The 26,196-nt window shown below is 33.6% G+C and overlaps 1 protein-coding gene across 5 annotated transcripts in view; it reads right to left on the bottom strand.

Moving 5' to 3' along the window:
* Nucleotides 1-26,196, bottom strand: part of LOC106869101 (endoplasmic reticulum aminopeptidase 1) — a 1,176,109-nt gene that overhangs the window by 742,975 nt on the left and 406,938 nt on the right. For all 5 annotated transcript variants that reach the window (XM_089357447.1, XM_089357445.1, XM_052970645.2 and 2 more), the window contains exon 3: nt 19,579-19,852. In XM_089357447.1, coding sequence (XP_089213573.1) covers nt 19,579-19,852 — 274 coding nt within the window. The remainder of the gene's footprint in view (nt 1-19,578; nt 19,853-26,196) is intronic.

The following is a 26,196-nucleotide window of genomic DNA, read 5'->3' as shown; positions in this document are numbered from 1 at the left end:
TATGATGATGATGATGATACTGTGATGATGGTGTTATGATGATTATGCTTTGATGAAGTTGTTATAACACTGTCATCATAACACCAAAGCATACTCTTCACAATAATAGTGGTATCAATGAAGATGGCGCAAACAATATAAACAGAATTTATATTCAAATGATTTGAATTAAATTTTCTTTTATGTGAATGTATATATATTCTAATGTTCATGAGTGTATATGTGAATGGCTTGCTGTAAGTGTGTGCATGTATGTGTGTATTTGATCTCAAATTTTTTTCTTTTCTGTTAAATCAACATTCTTGTATAACCATGGTTAGTCCTTCACTTTGACAAACAATCTGATGTAGTAGAAAATATTTGTTCAGAGGGTCAAATTTAATTCTACATTGCCTCAGCTGCAAGCTTTGCAATAATTGCTATGTTGACTTTAAGTAATTGCAATATCTGGAAATATTTGCACCTCCAGTCATCAGTAACCCACTGCTTCTTGTTAATAAACCAATTGCGACTTAAAATATTTGAAAAGAAGAAATATTCATGTTTTTTCCTACTTTTTACTTGAAATATTTTTTACTACATTTTATTATTTTCTTTTATTTTTATTAATTTTACATGAAATTTATTTCTCATCTAGATTGGAATATTTAGATTAATTTTTATTCACTTTTATATCTCTCTTCCCATGATAGCATCGATAGGATGGGTTTTAATAATTTCCATATTTGCATATTATGGCATCAATTACTTTTACAGATGGATGCCCATCCTGGTGGACATAACTAAAATTTGAAGAAGAACAAGCAGAGCAGAAAGCAGACCCTGTTCACATCCAAACCATTTGAAACATGCAGTGTAGAGGTTGGGCATATGAAGACTATGAGGTTCTTAAGTTTGGCCTTCTGGATAGAAATTAGAATTCTGACATTAATATACCATTTCTTTTATTACATAGTATGTACATATGTACATATGTGTATTTGGATGTGTGTGTGTGTGATTTTGCATGCTTCAGTTTGACCAACTCCACTGCTTAACTACTGGTGTTGGTTTGCTTACATTCCCATAACTTAGTGGTTAAGAAAAAAGAAACTGATGTAATAAGTACCAGACTTTGGAATAAGTGCTGGGATTGAGTTATTTCAACTAAACGTTTTAAAGTACTATTCCAACATGGCTGCAGTTACAATGACTGAATCACATAAAAGAATGAATGAAAGAATTTAGTTTGGAATACATTAGTATCTTCACTTCAAAGTTATTATCCAAGGAACCCTCAATGAGTTCCTAGTTCTAAGCTGTTTTACATGCAGGGCTGTCTATGACTGGTCGTAGCTTTAAATCATTTGGAGCCACTAACAGCAGGTATTTGTTTGTCAAGGATTCACAAGCCTCACTTATAGGAATGCATTTGTGTATTTTCAGTAAACCATAAACAAAATGCTCATGTTTGCTGATTAATTGATTCCCTTGCTGGTTAGACCTTTTTGGTATTTCTTTAGTACAGCTCAGAGATTCTCCATTATTTTTGATTGCTTGTAGTTGTTTTTCTTTTACTGTTATCTATGTCATTCCATGTTATCTAATGTTACAGGGTGATAGCTACTTTTATAGCATGTCTGGAAAAATACACTATTTTTCATAGTGTCCTTTAAAAGATAATTTTGTTTATTCTTTTACTCTCTTTTTTTTTTACTTGTTTCAGTCATTTGACTGTGGCCATGCTGGAGCACCGCCTTTAGCCAAGCTAATCAACCCCAGGACTTATTCTTTGTAAGCCTAGTACTTATTCTATCGGTCTCTTTGTGCTGAGCCGCTAAGTTACGGGGATGTAAACACACCAGCATCGGTTGTGAAGCGATGGTGGGGGGACAAACACAGACACACAAACACACATACATATATATATACATATATACGATGGGCTTCTTTCAGTTTCCGTCTACCAAATCCACTCACAAGGCTTTGGTCGGCCCGAGGCTATAGTAGAAGACACTTGCCAAAGGTGCCACGCAGTGGGGCTGAACCCAGAACCATGTATTTGGTAGGCAAGCTACTTACCACACAGCCACAACTGTGCCTATTGTTTATAATTTATATGCAAAGGTGATATATTTTCAGTTTATTAATTTACTTATTCATGTTTCAAAGGCTATTATTATTGCTGATGCTGTTGTTGCTATTGTTATTTCTGTTGCTGTGATTGTGGCTAACAAGCAGCTTATATTTCAAAAAATTCATACCCAAGTAGGAGACAAAGACTAAAAGACCTGTACAGGTGCATCCATTGTACCTCTTCCAACCTCTTTGCCCTCAGTATCCATATAAAACTTTCAGCCCTCAGCCCACTTCAAGAAACTTTATACTAGAGTAAATGCTCTCAATGTTTTATCGTTTTTTTCTGCTGGATGCATAAACTTATCAAATAACAGTAATGGAATAAAAGTAAGTCACTTCCACAGAAAACCCTTCTGTCCTAGCAAGATGGGGAAAATAAATGTACCCAGTTATTTAGTTCTGACTAATATTTTTTATAGAATTATAAAATTTATTTCTAATCATAAATACAATATCTAGATATATTTGACACTCTTTTATAGTTATTTATTTTCTCATGATGTATGTGAGGGGGTGATTGTATTTGTGTCATTGCTTGTGAGTATGTGTTAGCTATTGTAAGTGGTTGTTCCTATGAGTTAGCTATAGTGACCAAATTGCTTACAAATTAAGCTCCATTGTCTTAAGAAATGAAGAACACATTGAATAGCAAAGTGCTATACATATCAGAAGGAACATCTACTAACATAGGACTATAATATCAGAGTAGGACTACTAGAGCTGAAGTAAAAACAACAGCTTACATTTAATTGTAGGTTTTTTTTTACCTTTATCTCTATATGTTCCTTAGAGAAGGTAATTTTTAGTGTGTATCTATCTATCTAAACAAATATGGGTATCAATAGTGTATCTCTGATGATAAATGCTATAAGTATCTTAGAATTGGCATGATTATTGCATATATTAATGCTATTATAAAGCTAGAGTGATATATGTATGTATATGTGTAACTGTGCATGTATGTATATCTATGCATATGGATGTGTGCATATGAATAGGCATCTGTATGTATGAATGGAGGTGTGTATGTGTTTTAATTTGTTGATTTTAGTTTCTTTCTGTCTGTGTTTATGTAATTAAATTATTTTAATTTCAATATTCAAATTTGGTTATAACCATGCATGTTTGTTTGTTTGAGAGAGAGAGAGAGAGAGAGAGAAAGAGATTGCATGTATGTGTGTGTGTACGGGTACAAGTGTGTGTGTGTGAATGCAATATGAGCATCCATGTGAATATATGTGCGTGTGTGTAAATGTAGCAATGAGTGTGTATGTATGCTTTACAATTATCAATTAGTCTCTGTTGTGGTGGTTGTGATGTAGCTTTGTAAATTTCAATAACTTTCTTTACATGTGTATGAATGTACATATGTATACACAACTGTCTCTCTACTCACACATGTGTATGTCTGTGTGTGTGTGAGGATGTATTAGCTTGTGTATGTGTCTTTATCTTAAGAATGGTATTAGCTTGGGTGCATGTGTTTGAGTATGTGCAATTAAATGTTTAATAAATATTTACAAATTCCTAACTCATTTAGCTTTAAATGGATGGTTTATTTTTGCTTCAATCTCTACCCTTCTCTCCCTCCTTTCTCACTTTCTCTCATTTCTTCAGCTTCTTTCTCTACCCTTCCTTTCCTTCATTCTCCCCCCCCCCCCCACTCCTTTGGCTTCTCTCTCTTTCCTCCAATTTTCTTTTACTTTCCAAATTTCTCACCTCCCATTTCATTTCATTTCTATCATTCTTTCTTTGTCCTTTTTGTTTTCCCCTCCCACACCAATACATACATTTTCTATCTTTTTCTAAGAAGATATATTTTTTACTATCTTGATTCTAATTTAATATTTTTAGAAGTTTAGACTAATAGTAATTAATGCTCCATGTATATGGTGATAGAAAACCAAAAATACCATTCTGAGATAATCTCATACATGTTTCCCCAAACTAAATGAATTGAGACAATGTGGACTGTTGATCTATCACAAGTAACATTCCCAGATGATCTGGTTCTTATTACTCTTACCTAGGTGAGATGCGACAATGTAGACTGCTGATTTGTCACAAGTACCATTCCTGACTGTTCTGGTAACTATTACTGACAACTAGGTGAGATGAGACAATATGGAATGAAGAATTTTTCTATCAGACATAACAAAAAGCCTACAAAGAATTAACCAACATAAGATAATTTATAAACTGTTGGTTACCCTATGAAGCCTCTAAATACTGTGGCAGAATGTATTGCTAGTTATAAGACTAAATCAGTTAGTTCATTTAGTACTCTATTAACTTATCCATCCATTCATCCTTTCATATGTAGCACTGACAAAGTTTCTATGCTCTACTAAACCAACAAGTATTGAAAATTTGCTAAATAGTATTAATTTCAAACAATAAGGCAAAGCCAGAAATTTTGGTGAAGGACACATTACTTAAAACTACCCCAATACTCAACTAGTATCATTTTAAAATCAAACTTAGAAAAAATGAAAGATAAAGTTTATCTCATCAAGATTTGATCTCAGAGACTACCTGCAGGTCTTAGTTCAATCTTCTGGCTTACCAGTTCTTGTCAAACTGTTCATCCTATGCCAGGACGGAAAATAGACATTAAAAATGATGAGGATGATGATGATAAACATCTTTTTGGCATGAATGAGGTGGTGGTGGGGGGATAGATTCTTAAAAGAGCACACTGACAGAGAAGAGAAATATGGGTAAGGTAGACAAGAAAATTTCCTCTTTATACAAGGTATTCAACCCAAGTGTACACATTTATTTTACTTAAATTTAATTAACATTTCTTTTCTTATTTCAGAAATTTAATACTCTTAACATTTAAGGTAGTATTGAAGCTAATTTATACATAAAATATAATATACTTGAAGCTAGTATTTAAACTAGTATGAGTGGAAAAAGTAAAGCAATTGAAGGACTATTCAAGAAAGGGAAAACTCCTAACAAGATTTTCAAGATTTAGAAACCCACTCTCAGCAGATCAGGAGTCTACAAAGTAGTCAAATGAATAAAAGAGACTGGTTCTTGCTTACCAAGAGTGGGAACTACTCCATCTTGACCAGTGAGAATGCAAAACTCATCAAAATCACCAAAGAAAAGATCAGGCGTAACACAAAAAGAAGTATCAGAAAACTCGCTTCAGAAGCTGGTACAAGCTATGGAATTATGCATAATTTCTTGGAAAAATGACCTTCAGTTATTCCCATACAAGATATCAAAAACACATCTTTTGTCTGAAACCACAAAGAAAAAAGACTGCAAAGATCAAAGCTTCTGCAAATGCTGAGAGATGGCATGCACCCACCAATACTGTACACAGATGGATAGTTATTCAGTGTACAAGTGTGTCACAATCCACAAAATGATCATATATATAGAGAAAATAAAGAGGACATTCCTGTCGAATAAAGATTATTCTTTTGGTAGCAGAAACCTGCATCCATAATGGTGTGGGCAGGTGTGACTTCAAATGGCATGTAAACACCCCTCTAATCTTCATTATTAAAGAGGGTGTAAAAATCACCCAACATATTTATTTGGACATGTTAAAGGATAAAGTAGTCCCTTGGGTTATTGCACCAAGAAGATGGTGCAACATTTCATACAGTTAAAAAGCACAAGAGTGGAGTCAAGAAAATTTCAAGACATTCTGGTCAAAAGAGTTCTGGCCCTGCTCTTCACCTGACCTGAATCCAATAGATTTTGGAATATGGTCTATCCTTGAGAGCAAAGCCTATGCTAATTCTCACATGGGTCTCAGAGATCTTGAGCACCATTTGTGAAATTGTTCGTGCCACTTATTCTCATGTTGCTCCCAGATTCCGGCAGGTAATCTCCACCAAGAGTAGATATACTGAAAATTAAATACATCATCTTAATTTACATTGTATGGGCTTTATTTGAGCATATTTAAATTTGATATATAATTTTGCATCGGAATGTAAATTGAATAAATATATGTTTGCATTTCGTCTGATCACCCTGTTTAAGAAATACAGAGATTACATTATTTACATTTTGATGGATTTTGTCCTCATCTTGTTTGTTGTTAACACAACATTTTGGCTGATATACCCTCCAGCCTTCATCAGGTGTCTTGGGGAAATTTCAAACCTGGGTTCTCATTCCTAAGGTATCTTTTTGATGTTATTATTATTATTATTATTATTATTATTATTCAGGTCGCTGCCTGGAATCGAACTTAGAATTTTGGGGTTAGTAGCCTGCGGTCTTAACCACTACGCCATATGCCTGTATAGAACTGTATACAGAGATTAGTTTGTGAAAATGAGAAATTTCATTTCAATTACTAAATTGACATTTCTTCGTAAGCGGTCAAGGATGTGTGTATGTGCACAAAACAGCAGTATTGTTCCACACATGTGAGCACTACACATCTGTGTCTAACTGGGGCTATATAGATGTGTAGTGCTCACATGTGTGGAACAATACTGCTGTTTTGTGCACATACAGACATCCTTGACTGCTTACGAAGAAATGTCAATTTAGTAATTGAAATGAAATTTCTCATTTTCACAAACTAATCTCTGTATACAGTTCTATACAGGCATAAGCACTCCCATTAACTCATGAATGCTAATGTTGATGCAGTTGATATTGAACTTAAGGTGACAAGCTGGCAGAAATGTTAGTCCGCCAGGCGAAATGCATAGTGGTATTTTGTCTGTCTTTACGTTCTGAGTTCAAATTCCACCAAGGTCAACTTTGCCTTTCATCCTCTCAGGGTCGATAAATTAAGCACCAGTTGCATAATGGGACCGATCTAATCAAATGGACCCTTCCCCAAATTTTCAGGCCTTGTACCTAGAGTAGAAAAGTTGATATTGAGCTTAAAGAGGAATAGATTTGGGGATGAATTAAAAATGGACATGGAGCTGGAAAGCGGGAGGAAGAGAGAGAGAGAGAGGGGGGTATTGAGATGGGATAGAAGGAGAGAGAGGGAGAACTGTGTTTGTCAGGATTTTGGATGATTGAGATATAAGACAAGGGAAGCATATGGAGGACTTTGACATAAATAGTACACAGTTTGTTATTTACTACAGTGTAGCAGAAACCACTATTGTATTTATAGGGAATAAACAACTGATTTGATAGGCAATTATTATACAATGTTAGTAAATCTCTTTTTAGATACTTCTCAGATATTTGTGTAGCAGCTGAACTGACCCAGGGATATGAACGTTATTCCAATGTCAGTAACATTTTGAACTTTGTATGCAGCTATCAACAGATAAATATTACTGTATCTTCAAACCATGCAAAGGAAGTCTAGGTTTTCCTGTGTAGTTTTGATGGTACGTATGTATGTATGTATACATATTCATGGAAAATGATATGACATTAAAATTTGTTGTTGATTTATGGGTGTTGATTGCATATTTATGTTTAGAGAGGGTGGTGTGTAATATGCATGCATGTGTGTTATGACTGTGTGTGCATGAATGTGTGCATGTAGGTTGTTCAAAACATTAAGAAATTTGAAAATAGATCTTTGTAAAAGCTCAAATACATGAAGCTGTAAGTAACTAATAGTTATCATCAAATACTGGCATATGACTCACAATATATATATATATATATATATATATATATATATATATATATATACATATATATAAGTGCATGCATGTGTGTATAAATGTATGTATGTGTGCATGCATGCATGTATGCATTTATGCATATTTATACATCTATGCATGTATGTATATATGGTTTGTGAGAGTGCAATGCAATAGACATGTATAGTGATCATATCCTGAAATTTGTGAAGGGCTCCAGGTTTACTTGTTTTCTAAGGTTATTTTCACAATATTTGTTTTGCACAAAGCAATACAAATTTGGCATAAAATTATGAAATGGACCTATCAACAACAGACAACAATTATCTACTTTATCATTTCCAATACTTTTCTATAAAGGTGGAGGCATGGCTTTGGGGTAAGAAATTTGCTTATCAACTGCTAGTTATGGGTTCGGTCCCACTGCATGGTTCTTTGAGAAAGTGTCATTCACTATTGCCTCAGGCCAACCAAAGCCTTATGAGTAGATTAGGTTAACAGAAGCTGAAAGAATCCCATCATATAGATGTGTGTGTATCTTTGTGCTTGTCTCTTACTACTGCTCAATAAGCAGTGTTGGTTTGTTTACATTCCCATAACTTAGTGGTCTAGTAAAAGGAGACCAATAGAATAGTATGAGGCTTAGAACAAAAATACGTACTGGGATCAATTTGGTCAACTAAACTCTTCAAGGGGGTGCCTCAGCATGGCCACAATCTAATCATTGAAACAAATAAAAGATACACAACAATACATACATCCCCCGCAGTATGGAAGTGTTGCATTACTCAAAACTGGCTTCCCAACCACATGGTTCTAGGTTCAGTCCCACTGCATGACACCTTGGGCAAGTGTCTTTTACTAATAGCCTCAAGCTAACCAAATCCTTGTGAGTGGATTTGGTAGATGGAAACTGAAAGGAGCCTTTCATATGTATATAAGTATAAATATGCCTTTGTGTGTTTGTCATTGTGTCTATGTTTGTCTCCTCACCCCATCACCACTTGACAACCAGTGTTTGTGTGTTTGTGTCCCTATAACTTAGTGGTTTGGCAAAAGAGAGTGACAGGATAAGTAGCAGGCTTAAGAAAATAAGTACTGGGCTCAATTCATTCAACTAAAAATTCAAGGTGGTGCCCCAACATGGCCACCGTCTTGTGACTGAAACAAGTAAATGATGAAAGATATAACCAACATCAAACTGAAATTGCCACCCTGACATACCATAAAAACACAAATAGTAGACAAACATTGTATTTTCTTCTTTTGTGTGCTGGTCATATAAAGTTATCAGCTGTTCTTTCCATTTGGTTATATGATATTGCCTTCTTCTCTCTCCCTCTGTGCAGGACTTATATCACCCTCTCTCTTCCACATCATAATACTATATGTTCCATTAATACTGGACTCTCCTTTTAATTACATTTATCCTTCTTGTTCTTCAGTTGCCACTTACATTTCACTTTCTGTATCCTCTATTCTCCTTTTCATATTCTGAACACACTCACGTGCACTTAAACACACACACACACACACACAGACACACATCCCTCACACAATTATCCACTTTTATATGGTATATCATCACTATTGTCACAATAGTGAACATTAAATATATCGTTACGATTGTCTATAATCATTATAATCTTTCAGGCTAAACCATGTGTGCATACACACACACACACACACACACACACACACACACACACACACACACACACACACACACACATATATATAAATATATATATATATATAAATAAATGTATGATGTATGTATGTATACTGATGTATGTATATGGGTATATGCATGTGTAAGCAGGGATTAAACAGCAAACATTATATAAAGAAATATGAAACTAAATATATTTTTAAACTGATTACAGGAATTGAATTTCAAAATGAAAACATTTCTCGGAGTTAAATAAATTATGAAAGATTATATTAAATAAAGAAAGCAAGTGGAGAGAGATACATAGAGAGAAGTAATGAGATAAAGAGAGAAGCAAGAGAAAGTGGGTTCATGTATAGACATGACTAAACATTTAAATATATTACAACAGAACACACAAATACAAATATATGTATCTATGTGTGTGTTGTGTAAATATGTAGAGCCTATGCTTAGAGATAATATACTAGTGTATATACATATCTTCATAATCACATACACATATATACATATTTATGATGCACACACATGTACACGTACACTCATACACACACATCTACTCTATCAGAAGAGTGTTCACTGGGGAGTCACAATTGGTTCCTGTTAGAGTTTTGGAAACAGATGAGGGTAGGAGAGAGTTTTATGATTCAATCTGTCTGCAATTGATTGTTATTTGGTCTAACTATATCTAAACAGATTACACGCATGCACACACACACACACACACACACACACACACACACACACACACACACACACAAACACCTGCATATGCCTCCAATACTTAATAAACTATCAAATGCACAAATATATCTACTATAGAATCTGCAATACGCATGTTATTACTATTGATATTCAGACATTTTTACTACTGTATGGTCTATTATGTTGATACATATTAACTTCTATATAAAGTGTACTATACACACATTATACCTACTATATTTTGCTCATATTATACCATTACCGTATTAAATACATTATATACACATCATGTAGCTGTCATGTAAAGTATTGTATATCTATGTTTATATAATTGCAAGGAAGGCTGCTCCTGTAAACCCCCTTAGCATCTTTTAAAAATAAATGTATTTGAAATATAACTGCTTTACTTGCTCTGTAAGACATTGAACAAATTGTGACAGAAGATTGTACTCTTTGAAAATAATATATGAGAAAGTATAGTGAAAAATATAACTCTAACATCAAAAACCACCTCTCTATGGAGGTGGTTTTTGTTGTTAATTTCTCAACTCAGTGTGCTCCTGGTTCAGTTTTATTTTCTGCAAATTCTGTTATCCTTTTCTCTGTGCAGGAGCCTATCCCATTCTATGGAAATATGTGACGTTCCTATCCCACAAATGGTAATATCTTTAACACTGTTCTATTGATTTCATTTCCTTCATGGAAAAGAAGTGATAGAGTCAGTCAACAATCATTAACAATCAAATCATTTATCAGCTTGAGTATCTCTCTCCTCAATGACATTTGTATGGTTGGGTTTATAGTATCATACTTACTTTTCAAATGTCCTGAACCAGTAATCTGTCATTCTTGAGAACTTTAGAGAGAGAAGACAACTTTACTAGGAGGTCCTCTTACAAGAAATGGTCAAAAAAAGCCTTTTACCAAAATACCTCTTCTCTTGGAATGGAACTTTCCATTGTAGCATCTGTCAATGGGGATCTCTTCCACATAATCTATTGATTTATTTTCTTCAAGACTTAATTCAGATTTTTTGGCACATAACCATTCTCATTATTCTAACACAAACTCATATATAAATATAACTGATCTTCATTTCTCTTTAACATTCAGTACAGAGAATCATCGACATCTCATCTCAAAGTCACCCTATGCATAAAGATCTTAAAATCACCTACTGGATCAGAAAATAGAAGCTCTCTCTCTCTCTCTCTCTCTCTCTCTCTCTCTCTCTAGCCTAGATAGATTTCCATAACTGTACTTTCAGGGCAGAGTTCTTATCATCACAACCATGTTATCTATGAGGTGGTATTGAAAAGTTCCCGAACTAGTTCTGTAGCATGCCAACAGATTGCAGCACATAGTTGCATGTACAGCAAGAGCTAGCAGTGACCTTCATGAGGTAGTGTGCCAAGTGACATCACTGTGTTTACTTTGCAAGTTGTGAAATTTGTGTTTTTGTAATCACATGTATGCTGCTGTAGTCTGTGATTTTTCTCATGGACAGGAAGTTGGAACAAAGAGCCAATGCAAAATTTTTCGTTAAACTCAGGAAGTCTGCTACAGAAACATTGAGCATTCTTCAGCAAGCTTATGGTGATGAGGCATTGGGTTGTACACAATGTTTCGAGCCACAGTTTAATCAAAAGCATGCACATTGTCAATCGAGAGTTCAATTGCCATGTTTTGAAACATTTGAAGGACAACATTCAGTGAAGGTAACCAGATATGTGGAGTGTGAAGAAATGGATTCTTCACACCGACAATGCACCCCTGTCACTGAGCTCTCCTCACTCATGAGTTTCTTTGCCAAAACAATATGATATCACTTTCACATTCACCCTATTTACCAGATTTAGCACATGCAGATTTTCATCTCTTTCCCAAGATGAAAATGTAGCTCAAAGGTTGCTGTTTTAACACCATTGATGAAATCAAAAGTGAATCACAGAAGGTCCTCAACTCACTTAAAGAAAACGACTTCCAGCCTGGATTTCAAAAAGTGGCAGGAATGCTGGGACTGATGAATTGCTGCACAAGGTGACTATTTCAAAGGAGATGATGTTAAAAGTTAGGTAAATAAGTTATTTGTTATTAAACACAACTAGTCTTGGAACTTTTTGATATCACCTTATATGAGTGGATATTTTTCTGACACATTTAATTCTCAACTTCTATAGTTTAGCAATTATAATGTTTTATCATGAAAGCATCATTCCCTTGTTCTTCTTTAAATTGCTATGAAAGACAACTGACTCTACTTGAGGAATTATCTTTTGAATAAAGCTCATAGCTAACTTAATTTTCTTTAGATTATTCCACAGATATGCTTTGGGACAGTGTCCTTTCTTAACTGAACTATTCCAATTTCTGCATATCTAATACGAAGAAATTATATCTATGTTCTTAAATATTTCATTTATTCCTTCAGATTCAATTTCATTTCTAACATGTAATGTGACAGTTTGAGAAATTGCAGATGTTTTATAGCTGTGCCAGCATATGTTTATTAATACTGGGTCAGTTGAGTTGAAGTTCTAACAATGAGAACATTTTCAGTTTTAGGTGTTTAACTCTGTTAAAATATTGTTATCATCAATATGCACTTCATTTATAGAGAAAATAAATACTAATTACTTGCACAGTTCTGAAAACCATTTACTCTAACTCAACATGTCTTTACAATTGTGAAGTCAGAAAGCTGTATATTGTGAAAATTTTCCTCTAATATGCTTACTCTTCCAAAATTATAAATTGTTTTGCTTTATAAGGAATTGAATGCTAGCTAAATGAAGGCAAATTTTGAACATAAAAGTTCAAGATTTATTTTGACCTTGCGTTCAGTCTATTAGGTTCCTTATATTAATGTAGATTGCCTAAATGTCAGTTGGTCAAAGTATAAATTATTGCTAAAGATGAAATATATTTCAGGGCAATGTGGTGAAGAAGTTCACTTCTCAACCATATGGTTTTGTGCTGAGACCTAATGTGTAGAACCTTGAGCAAGTTTCTTACACTCTAGCCTCAAGGCCAATCAAAGCCTTATGAGTGGATTTGGTAGGTGGAAACTAACAGATAACTGGCAGATATGTATCTATGTGTGTGTATATATACATATCTACATGTGTTTGTGTATGCACGTATGCATGTGTGTGTGTGTGTGTGTGTGTGTGTATAGTGCATAGCTATATGAGTGCATGAGTGTGGTTCTTTACTTCTGTGATCAAATGCATAAAAGTGCAGTGGGTGATATCGTTTCTCCTGTCATCAAATCAAACAGTAATTTGCATATATGAAACCATCAGGAATAAGAGATCACTTATAGCAAAACAAATAAGGGTTAAGGAAGAAATCAGGCAATAAAACAATGCCTAAAATAACAGTTTTGTCAAATTATGAAAGAATGAAGAAGTAGACATACAGAGAATGAATAAGAAATGAGCATGCATGTGTGTGCGTACAGATATAAATATGTGTGCATTTATGTATATCACCACTATTATCAACATTTAAGATCCAAATTTCCATATTGGCATGAATCAGACGGTTTGACAGGATCTGAGGAGCCACAGGACAGTGATGAGCTTCAGTATCAGCTTTAGCATGGTTTCTAGGTCTGGGTGCCCTTCTTAACACCAACCATTATGTATTGGGAGCATTTTTTCTTCTCACCTGCACAAGTCAGATTACCAGGTAATTTGCAGGACAAGGAAAGGAGGAAGGTCCCTCTTAACCAAGATGGGATAGTTTATCTAAGAAGGATAAGTGGCTTCTTTACCAGGTGCTGAGAGGTTAAATTTTGACAGCGGGACAATGATAGGTATCTTGCTATGGAGGAGACACTCAACTACTCTGTATTGTATAAGGATGGGTGAAAGTAGCTAAGATAAATATAATGATGACAAGGTGGGTGTCAGAGCAAACATTAAAGGTACAATAAGGTGAGTGTAAGAGTGGATATGGATTGTGAATCAGGAAGTAGGGGATGAAGAGAGGGAGTTAATTCCATAAAGGTGTAAAAGGTAACAGATGGTTGTGTGTGTGTGTGTGTATATGTGTGTGTGTTTGTGTGTGTGTGTGTGTGTGTGTGTGTGTATGTGTGTTTGTGTGTGTGTGTGTGTGTGTGTGTGTGTGTGTGTGTGTACACACACACTTACAGTATGCAAACTGGTAGGTCGTTTTCTGTATCTAGAGTAAATGTTGAGTATATAAACAGATAGGCTGCTTCTTTCTCAGGAATTAGTCAAATTGATGTAGACATCTCTGATGAGAATCCAATAAGATTCAAGAATTGATTAAGATTGTTTATGAGTTTTTCAATCTACAGAGAAACAGCTTAATTAGCTCTGTTGATATAGGCACTATACAGGTTACATATATATATATATATATATATATATATATATATATATATATATATATATATATATATATATACATATATATATACACACACACACACACACGTGTATTTATGTATTCATATATGCACACACACACACACACACACACACACACACACACACATATAATAGCAAACTTCTGATGTTCAATGAAGCAGATTAAGTTGATCAATAAACAATCAACAAAATTACCTGCACCTGAATAAAGGTGAAAGTCACAGCGTATATCATAGATATATGTACCCTTAATGAAATCTTCAAGCAGGACCAATGGGACACAGAGTGTGTTAAGGTAACACCTTTTAAATTACAGGTACAATCCATTCAGTAGGCTTCTACATGGTTTTCATTTACCTAATTCAACTCACATGACTAAAGGCTATGGAAAATGATATTGCGCCAAGATGTTATAACTTAGGATACAACCCAGAATCCTTTGGTCTCAAGCAAATTCCATAAAGATACATCCATATTGTTTAGATGTTTGTGTGTGTGTGTTTATGTGTGCATTTATATATTCACATATATATTTATTATTATAAATAACAAAATATACAGGGTAGCCTAAAAGTAGGTTTACAATTATTCAACTATCTCTTTTGCATTCATATATTAACAGTTTAGATCTTAATTATAAAAGAATATGAAACTATTATTCTATGCTAATTTTTTAAATTTTGTCAAGCTTCCTTTTCAGTGTGTAAGATAGAAATTTAAATGTAATAAAATGTTTTAAAAGAAATTTAAAGTGCCTACGTGATAACTGTAAAACTACTTTTGGGCAACCCTGTAAATGTATATTCTCACAAATACACATATGTACCTATCTAAAGAATTATATATTACACTGCATACACACTTCTATCAATAAATAAATTCTGGTAATAGTGAATGAATGAAAGAAATTTCCCAAAATTAATTATATGGAGAAATACAGGAATACACACTAACATCACTTCTTCCCCATCTCCTCACACACATTCAATTTATGCTCTTTTATTGAAAAACAAAGAAGCATTTCGTGTATTAAGAGAGAAAAATTATGCATGTATGTATGGGTATGTATATATATATATATATATATATATATATATATATATATATATATATATATATATAGATAGATAGATAGATAGATAGATTGTAACATGCAAGGGATTATGAAGAGAATGAATAAGACAATAATACATGTGAAATAAAATTTTAAAACATGAATTTGTGTGTGTATGTGTGCGTGCATATGATACAATAAAGAAATATTGTAGCATATTGTTATTTTATATACAATAACTACAATAGGTATGCCTCTTCATATATAAATACAAGCATTTGTCCTAACATCTTAATGGATCCATGAACAGTATATTGCAGTGATCAGCTGAGTAACAGATGAAAGAAATAATACAAAGTTATATTGCACAGGCCAGAATAGTTCTATAAAAGTAATTAGATGGTAGCAGAAGTAAGAGGCAACAGCTGAACTCAAGGACATGTGTGAGTTTGTATTATTGTATTTATAAGGGTGGCACCAAAGAATTGGTGAGTCAAACAAGTGTAGAGATGTCATTGTAAAGATGTCTAAAAGACATTGTAGAACTGTAAAGACATTGTGTAGAGAATAGAAAATACAACAGAAGTGCATAGCATTCATTGTATAGGTGTATAGAAGACAGTAGAAGAAGTGTATATAAGTAACTGTACAAGAGTATAAAAGATAATGTAAAATGTATAGAAAAAATTGTTTAGAAGTGAGCTGAGGACACAGAAGAAGTGTGCTGAAGAATATAGAAGACCCTGTAGATCAGGTTGTGTACCTTTTTGCCTAAACAAGGATTTGTCCTTCTCCCCTATTATGGGGTCAATAAAATAAATATTTGATAGTAAATTAATATCATTGACTAAAACCTTGAAAGTGATTACTAGCATTTGTAGGACATATTCTTCACTACCTTCATTCAATACTTTCAAGCTTATGATTTTGATTTTTATTGAATTATTAAAACTGTAAAAAAAAAGTCTATTACTTTTTCCTTAATTTTTAATGGTTTAGTCTTGAGGAAGAAGGCATGTCCTTCATCCTGGAGTTGATGTTCTTTTTGAACAACTTCAACATCATCCACCTCACTGGTCTTGTAGGAACTGCAAAGACCAAGGCTATAATCTCTTCCTACAGACCAAACCACTAAGTTAACAATTGCCAAACAAACATGGGTATTGATGGAACAAAGGAAAAATGACAGGCAGAGGAAGAAGGATTGGATTAATGGTTATTAATGCATCTAGAGTAAAAATGGAGAAGGGACAAGGGCATGAGCTGGGAGACAAGAAGAGAACAGATGTATGATCTGGGTGTTTCTGAGAGGAGACAGTATGAGACCAACTGGCTGTAAGAAGCACAAGGCACTGTAGTGGCAGTATCCAATATTTTCAGATTAAAATTTGGTCATGAAATTCTTGTCTATGTTGTGCTACTTGTTCCAAGAATGCACTGGTTGTCAAAGGATAACACAACTAACCTCTAATTTCACCCTTTCCTTTAAATATACCAGCCAGAGTGGCTTTATAAAAGCATCATGTCTGTATGATTATGAGTTATAGGAAGGGCAGCACACACACACATATATATAGTTATATATATATATATATAACTATATATATATATATATATATATATATGTATGTATGCATGTATCATTGACTAACAATATCAAACAGGCAGTATATAATATTGATTCAGTGACGTGAGAAATAAACCATACAGAGAACATAATATCAGCTACACTGATTTTTATTTTTATTTTTTAAACTTCAAATACGTAGAATGTGTATAATACACGTTCTTGTTTGATGGGCAAACATATAGAACATGACACAGTCACTGGTCAGCTGGAAAAACATCAGAGACTTGGCAAGTAAATATCAGAGTAATCATATTTCTACTGGGTTTCATAGACAAACATTTAAACAAGCAGAAGAATATGTAGAATAAACTAGAGTAGTGAAATCACCTTATATCACTGTTGACAATGACACCGTAGTTCCAGTTATGTTTGTTTTGCTCAGTATATTTATTAATGTTTTAGTGTGAGAATAATGAGAAAATGAAATTAGATCATAATAATAACAACAGTGGCAAGAAAAATTAACAGACAAAAACCACAGAAAAATCATAAAATTTGGTAACATGTCAATGATGCTGTTTATATTATATTTATATCAAAACAACAATGAAAAGCTGATTATCCCCAATTCTTGGTTATTTTCTCCCTCTCTTTCTCTCTTTCTCACTCCCTTTCACTCTTCTTCTTCTCTATCTCTTTCCATCATTCTCTCTCTCTTACCCTGCCTGTCTCCATTTCTTTCTAACACCTCTCTCTGTCTTGTCAGTTTGTCTCTCTTTCTGTCTGTCAGTCTTTCATTAGTTGCCTTATTTCTTGCTTTTCATTTCCAGGGAGTGTGTGTGTGTGTGTGTCTATCCATTAGACTTGGAATCAAATAAATGTGCATGCATGCACACACACACACACACACACACACACACACACACACACATACAGACATTCCTATGCCTGCTAACTAATATATGTAGTCACATATCATATGACACATGGTCACACAGGTGCACAGACACACATACACACACATGAAAGACCAAATGCAAACCACGCATCAGTCGATGATTAGGAGTTAAAACCAGAATTAATAAAAACACATCAACAGACCTGACTGATAAGGAAACATCAGAGAAAACTTATGTTTACTTGTTTATCAAGCAGTATTTTTACTAATTTTTTTAACAATATCATTGAACTACATGCTTACTAGTTCATTAAATGATATCCCCATTGGTTTATTACACAATACGTTCACTACTTCATAGAACAATAAATTTATTAGCTGATTAAACAATGTTCATTGATTTATTAAATAAACACCAAGTTCATGCTAAGGTGAACTTGAAATGAAATGGTGTCACATATTTCTACTGAATTTAATACTGTCAAAATGAATTATCTTATCCAGATCTGGAATAAAGATAGCTAAGTAAATTTGTCTTAAGCTTCCCCAAAACATATGCTTCTGGGCTGGTTGTTACCTGTCATTTTGTATCATTTACCAAATAATTGATGCACATGATATTTATAAATTCCAAGTAGCATAGACCCTGTAATCTGATATCCAGGGGAATTGAAGCTATCAACCAATGATGAGAGGCTTACTATTTTATCCACTTGGGGATGTCACCTATGCAAAATAAAAAAGAAACTTTTTTAAATATCTCTCCATTTGTTACAACAACGAGGGTTCCAGTTGATCTGATCAATGGATCAGCTTGCTTGGGAAATTGACATGCAAGTGGCTGAGCACTCCACGGATACATGCACCCTTAATGTAGTTCTCCGGGAGATTCAGTATGACACAGGTGCTACTCCTTTTTGTCAAGTGAGTGAACTGGAGCAATGTGAAATAAAGTGTCTTGCTCAAGGACACAACATGCTGCCAGGTATTGAACTCATGATCTTACGATTGTAAGCCAAATACCATAACTACTAAGCCATGCACTTCACCAAAGAGAAGTGTGTAAGAAATTATTTATTCTATATTGCAATAGGTGAGCAACAAAATAATTGTTATGGGCTAATTACTGGTTCTAATCACTGAGCCAATAACTAGTTCAGCTTACTTCTGATGGTGAAAGTGGCAAGGAAGTGTCTGTAATTTGGTACAGAAAAAAATATCACTAAGGACTTCATTCATTTGCCAACTATTTTTTGAGAGTCTTCTGAGTATCTGTAAACGTTTATATTTCACATATTCTTGCACCAGCCACACAAGTCTTCTATTTCTGACACTCTGCATGTGATCTCATAAATTGTTGCTTCCATAATTTATATTGAATACAATTAATAGAAATTTTACCTATATGGGTTAAATATAAGAATGTCTATTTGCATTTATAATATATATAGAAAAAAATGTATTGTACACACACATACAAAACAAAAGTAAGAAATATAAATTACAACAAAGAGAAATAGGGAGACAATTGCACAGGAAATAAATATTGTTGATGATTTACCTTAATTCCAGTTTTGCTTATTCCACTGACTGATGCAAAATCAGAAACAACAAATGAAACTAGGTAGGTACTCATTTTTGGTGTTGTATCAAAAGAATCCAAGAAAAGTCCATGAATATAAGATGTAGTTGTCTTTAAAGGCATATTGAACAGAGTTTTGTGACGCTGTTCTCTCACCATAAAAAGTGTGAAATTTGCTTTCTTGTCCGGCTCATCAAAACAAGGAAATGCCAGCCGAGCAGATGCCGGTTCAAAATGTGTTGTGGCCAAATACCTAGAAAAAAGTTAAAGAAAATCAGTAAGTTGATGGCATTTTACTTAAAATGAAATGAAATCAAAACAAAATTGAATAATAATTTTAAAATTAAGCTTATTTTAGATAATTGCTTTGCTTTAAATTTAAGATGAACATATCTCCAATATGTTATGCACATACATGTATGTGAAAGATAAGCCTGTATTCATATATGTTTATATTTGTATAAAATATGTCTTAACATATATTTTAATTGCTGTAATTATATACTAATGACCTACAGTGAAGTCTCCTCCTCTTTGTTCTGCATCCTCTGAAGACCCCAGAACCAAGGAAAAAACTACCACAACATCAAGTGGAGCAACATTGAGAGATCTGCTTATTCACCTGGAATCCATAATTGAAAGATCTACCTCCATGAGAATGGCATATACCATAACAGTCTACAGAATCATCAACAGAAAAATTGTTGCTAACAGAGAATTCCCTGTTAATTAACTTTCAGCCATTAGCTGCCAGTACCTCAGAAGTACCATAATAACTCTAGCTGACCCAAAATGAGACTGTTCTCCTTTCAATGACCACCCAGTTACATATACATTAAACATTATATGCAACACCTTGCCCAATAACATGACTCCACAGATACACTATGTGATGTTGTTAACACATTCATATGCAACATGACACCAACAAATTAATTGCCCCATTATGTGGAACAATAGGCACATTCCATTCCAATCTTTCTTTTCCTTTTTTGATATCATTATATTTGTGAAGGTTGTAGATCAGCAGGCACCACTAGACTTTCTCCTCAACTACACAGAACATAAACAAAATTATATATTTTGTTGCTGATTTACCTAATTTCTCACAAGACATGAACTAACCAATAGAGGTCCCCTGAATATTATCATTTAGAAGCCATTTTTCTTTCTTGTCCCTTTAAGCCAAGATATCTGTCCAGCTAGATGGCTATTTATATCTATGAAACATTGAGTAATGTGAGACTGAGTAAACCTTTTAAAAACACTTTCAAACAGTTTCTTTTGTTTGCTCACATACACACACATATGTATGCATATATTAGGCAGTTAATAGATTGATACAGTTCTTAGGGTGTTGGTTGTGATATTTAGTGTCTATGCCATTAGTTGAAATTTTGTTGAGGTCAGCTTTGCCTTTCCTTTTTCTGCGATCAACGAATAAAACTATCAGCTCTTCCACTCTCTGGGATATTCTACTGGATAAAAGCTGAGTGGGCTGAAAGGGTGTATGTGTCTGCTCATAATTACACATCCATATAAAGCCATTAGCAACACATGGTGGTACAAGCTTGATACCAAGTCATCTTTGATGGTGTGTGATAGCCAATGTTTTTAACTATTCATTGATTTTCACATCAGTATTTCCATACTGAGACATTGTTTTACGATGGAAAGCCCTTTATTGCTAACTATTTTTCTGATTTACAAGTAAGAGTTCTCTTACTCAACATTTTCAACTACGAGCCAACAGATGATATTTTGTCAAAGGAAATGGCAACAATATCACTACTTGCATGTCAGTGATTTTCATAGAAGTACAAATGTAAGCACACAGAAATGCATTCACATACAGACACTCAAACACAAACAGATATGACAAAATTCTTTTAGTTTCCATCTACTAATAATCACTCCCAGAGCTTTGGTTATCTTGGGGTGTTAGTCGAAGAAAAGGTACCTGATGGGATGGAATCTAAAATTATATGGCTGCAAAGCATTCACACAGTCATGTCTCACACCACCAACTAGTTATCTTGCTCTGTGGATCATCAAGCATATATTCATTTCTTGATAATTGTGCATATTTGTGTGGGATATCTGCCAACATCATACCCTATTATATTGTTTGTTCTGCTACCCAGCGACAAAAGAATTTTTATCCACACAAACTTTCAGAATATTATATTCTTCTTCATCACATAGAAACATAGAAATTGATGACATTTAATTACATTGATTTTAATAATACACCAAATTATCTTTTTAAAATTTTCCACTTAATTTACTTCCATCATTATTTTCTCAATTTCAACAGCTACTCTGTACATTTATCCAATTTCCCCCACCCACCCCATCTCCAATTAAATGCTAAAATTTCCTTCTTTAACATATGTATTACTACAATCACCTCCTCCTCCAGATTTTTTTCAAGCTTTATCATTTATTTCAGCACACCTAATTTTAACAAAGCCCACCTATTTTTCAGCTTACCTTACATTTCACCATCATGATATTCAAATTCTATGTCTTATTTTTGGCTTTAATTTTAATGAATTGCATCCATATCATCTTACTAAACATAGAATAAAATTCATAATAGTTCAAATTATATTTTCTAGTAATGAATGTTTTTGAACTGCTAGAAATGGGATAGCAAGAGGTAGAATGCCTTGTAGTATTCATTTCAGCAATCCTAGCAAAGCTGAATGTCAAAGTTGACCTGTTGACCTTAGTAAGATTTGAACTCAGTGTGCAGAAGAAGTTACTGCAACTGATACCTCAAATCATTCTATCAATTTTGCTAAGTTGCCACTTTAAACTGTATGTAAGGAAGTATGTATTGAAGTATAAAGCATGATATGATTGGAATGAGACTTGTTGAGGTAGTTTTCTACCTACACTCACATACACACACTTTAGCATAACTGATGCAGAAAAATATTAATAAAATATGTAATGCGAAAAAATATGAACATTATATATATATATATATGTGTGTGTGTGTGTGTGTGTGTGTGTGTGTTTGTGTGATTTTGTATTAAGACTTAAAAACAAGTTTATATTTACCATAGTGTGTGTGCGTGTGTGTGTATGTGTGTGTGTGTGTGTGTAGGTGGAAGAATAAATATTGAAGAACATAAAAAAGAACACTAAAAATATAAAAGTAAATAAAAACTAATGAAAGAAAAACATTAGTTGATGTAAACAATATTATTATAGAACTGGAAGTGTTTTTAACAAAGTTAATGTTTTATGATATGATTTTTGTAAAATTTTTATTTAAAATGCTTTGTGCAAAAATATTTTATTTTTGTTGATCAATGTTAACAGATCCAAAACTTTAGCCTGTATATCATTGGAATTGTGCCAAGAGGTGCTGATTTTGTATCAAGACTTAAAGACAAGTTTATATTTGCTATAGTATTTAAGTATAATGCATTGTTAGGATCTCTAAGGTCTTTGCTGGGCTAATATATTTTCATGTTTGCGAGTTTATATTCCACAAGGTTCCACATATATTGGATCTTCCCATAAATAATGCAGTTTTTTCAATTGCATGAACTAAAAATCAGAGGGGGATGGGATAAACTACCTGCATCAACTTGCTATAAAAGCAGGTAGTAATTTTATCTTGTCCTTATCCTTAGTGCAAGTTTTGAAGCCTGCAGTTCGATTTTAATAGTTATTTTTTCAAAGCTACAATGGAAGTGACAAAGGAACATATTCAGCATATTTTGCTTTATGAGTTCAATAAAGGTAATAATGCAACAGAAAGTGTGAGGAATATTAATGCAGTACAGGGATGGAGATCAGACAATAAGCATAAGTCAGTGTCAACAGTGGTTCCAGAAATTCCAAGCGAGAAACTACAGACTAAAAGATAAACCTTGTCCTAGAAGATCTGTAGAGATCGACAAAATCATCCTGGAAACACTGGTGGAAAGAAATTCCATTATAACTGTTGAGGAACTAGCAGAGAAGCTTGGATTTGGTCATTCAACCATTCATCGACACCTGTGTGTCATTGGAAATGTCATCAAATTAGGTCAACGGTTCCTCAAACTTTTCGAGTCTAATCGTGGACAGAGAGTGAATGTGTGCTCTTCTTTGCTGTCACGTCTCACGAAAGAACCTTCTTTGGACCAAATAGTGACTGGTGACAAGAAATGGGTTCTCTATAAAAATGGCAAGTTCCAAAGACAGTGAGCAGGGAAAGGAGAAGCATGGGCACCCCAAGCTAAAGAAGGTTTTCACCTATGTAATGTGTCGTTATCTATTTGATGGGATATGAAAGGTTTAGTCCACTTTGAACTTTTAAACCCCCCAAACCAAACGATAACAAAGGAAATCTACTGTGAGCAGCTTGAGTGGCTTAAGTCAACGCTAGAAGAAAAACAACCATCTTTGGTTTTAAGACGAAAGGTGTTCTGTTATCAGGATAATGCTCAGCCACATACAGCGTGGCTGACATTCCAAAGGCTGGAGCAGTCTGAATGGGAATCGATGCCCCACCCACGGTATTGACCAGACATTGCCCCATCTAACTACGATTTATTCTGCAGTCTTCAAAATCATTTGGACGGAAAATATAGGAATTCTGTAGACAAGGTCAGAACAGTACTAGAGGAGTATTTTTTGTCTCAGACAAGTGAATTTTGAAGTGGGGCCTTGCAAGTCTACCAGACAGATGGAAGAGCATTGTAGAAAATGAAGGAGAGCATATTTATGATTAAAAAAGAACTTTGTTCACCTTAATTTTGAAAAATAAAGAAACTATGAAAAAAAAATCACATTATTTATAGGATTACCCAATAGTTTACTACTAATGACGGTTTCTGTATTCTGCATGCTGAAAAGAGAAATGATCTTAAATGTATTGGCTATCAGTTCAATAGAGTTTCTACCTATATCATCAAATGAAGAGATTTTGGTTCAATATGCCACTGGTTTATCATTGTACTCTTCATTAAGGGAAAGGGAGTAGTAATGCAACAGTTGTATTGAAATGGATCTTCAGACCAGTCTGTGTTTATAATTTCTTCTGTTGAGCTTTGATATTAAAGTAATGAGATTATCAGAACAACTAATAATTAACCTTTACTGTATTTTTTTATATTAAAGTATTTTTATTTGTGTAAGCCAAGGAAGTGCCAAAGTATTAGATGTAGGAAAATTTTCACTATATGAGGAATGACATTTCAACGAAAATGGAGATTAAGCAGATATTTTCTTTTCTTATTTATATTTGTGTACATGTATTTTTCTGTAGGGGAGATATTTGCAAGATTTTAAGATTGAAGTGATATTCAGTAAATTAGCAATTTCAGAATTTGTATTAACAGTATTTTTTTAAACTAAATTCTCAGAAGGTTTCTCTGAATCTATTTTCTGTAGAGCTATTAAAGAAGAATGATACAACCAGACTTAATTCTAAATGGAGAACTTTTTCTGAACAAATCTAATGTATAACATCGTAATGACTCAAACTTTTGCTTCACTATAAATATGCAAAGTTACATCAAAAAGCTCACTGCCTTTGCATTTAACCTGAGTACTCATTATTAATACTGGTTTCATTCTTGTCAGAGAAGGAACTTCAAAGCAGAAGAGCTTTCAAAAACGAAGGCTTTCATAGCAGGTAAAACTTCCACTACTGAGCAAATCTGCAATTGTTTCCACATTGAATGTTAACATGCTGTATTTCTATAATGTTACATTAGTGTTCTGTAAAATATAATTTTTGTATTACTAGAACCTAAAATTCATTTGCTAATTTCACCTACTACAATCTTTGCTGGATAGATTAGTCTCTATGTGGGATTATTTTAAAAGTTATCCTGTAGTTTTCAAAGATTATATAAGGTTGACACTTAGCCAGGCATTCAGCTCTATCATCTATCTTAAGTGGAAATATTTGTGTACATGATTCAATATTGGTATTATTGTACATTTTAGAATTTGTTGCTTTCTTTGTTTTTGCTACATTTGAAAAAATAGTCTGTTAGTAGGAGTAGGTTCTTTTTTTTATGTTTTCAGATGTATTTTAGTCATGAAAGTTGCTGAAAGAATTTAAAAATATTAACAATCAAAAATTGTTGGAACGTTTTATATTCTGCTGGATATTTGTGGCTATGAAATTTATATTTTTCTCTTTTCAGTTAATCAAATAGTCATTGGGTCACAGAAAAAGTTCTGTGTAGAATAGAGAATGAGGTGGAATATTTTCTATTTTTTCCACAATGAGATATTTCATGTACGTATTTCTTATCATATGACAAGATGCTGCCTCATCATGCAAATAGGTCTTTGCTGATTTGTAATGCCCAGCAAATGAAAAATAAATGTGAATGTGTTTGCATTTATAAAAAAAGAAGTAAAGTAAGTACTCAATAGAGAAGAAGGGTGTAAATAGTTGTTTACTCATATACTATGTCTTAAACATCAAAACTGAGTTACATTACTAACAATGATTATGAAACTGAGAAGTAATAAACTTACACCTACATTAGTTATTTGCAGACTACTTCTATACTGAGTACTTCCTCTTTTGTGAATTCAGACATATGCATATATGTGTATACACACACATCATCA

The sequence above is a fragment of the Octopus bimaculoides genome, chromosome 9, assembly GCF_046866305.1.
Source record: "Octopus bimaculoides isolate indiv1 chromosome 9, ASM4686630v1, whole genome shotgun sequence".
NCBI classification, from domain to species: Eukaryota; Metazoa; Mollusca; class Cephalopoda; order Octopoda; family Octopodidae; genus Octopus; species Octopus bimaculoides.
The sequence above is the reverse complement of the archived record's forward strand: the minus strand, read 5'-3'. Positions and strand labels throughout refer to the sequence as shown.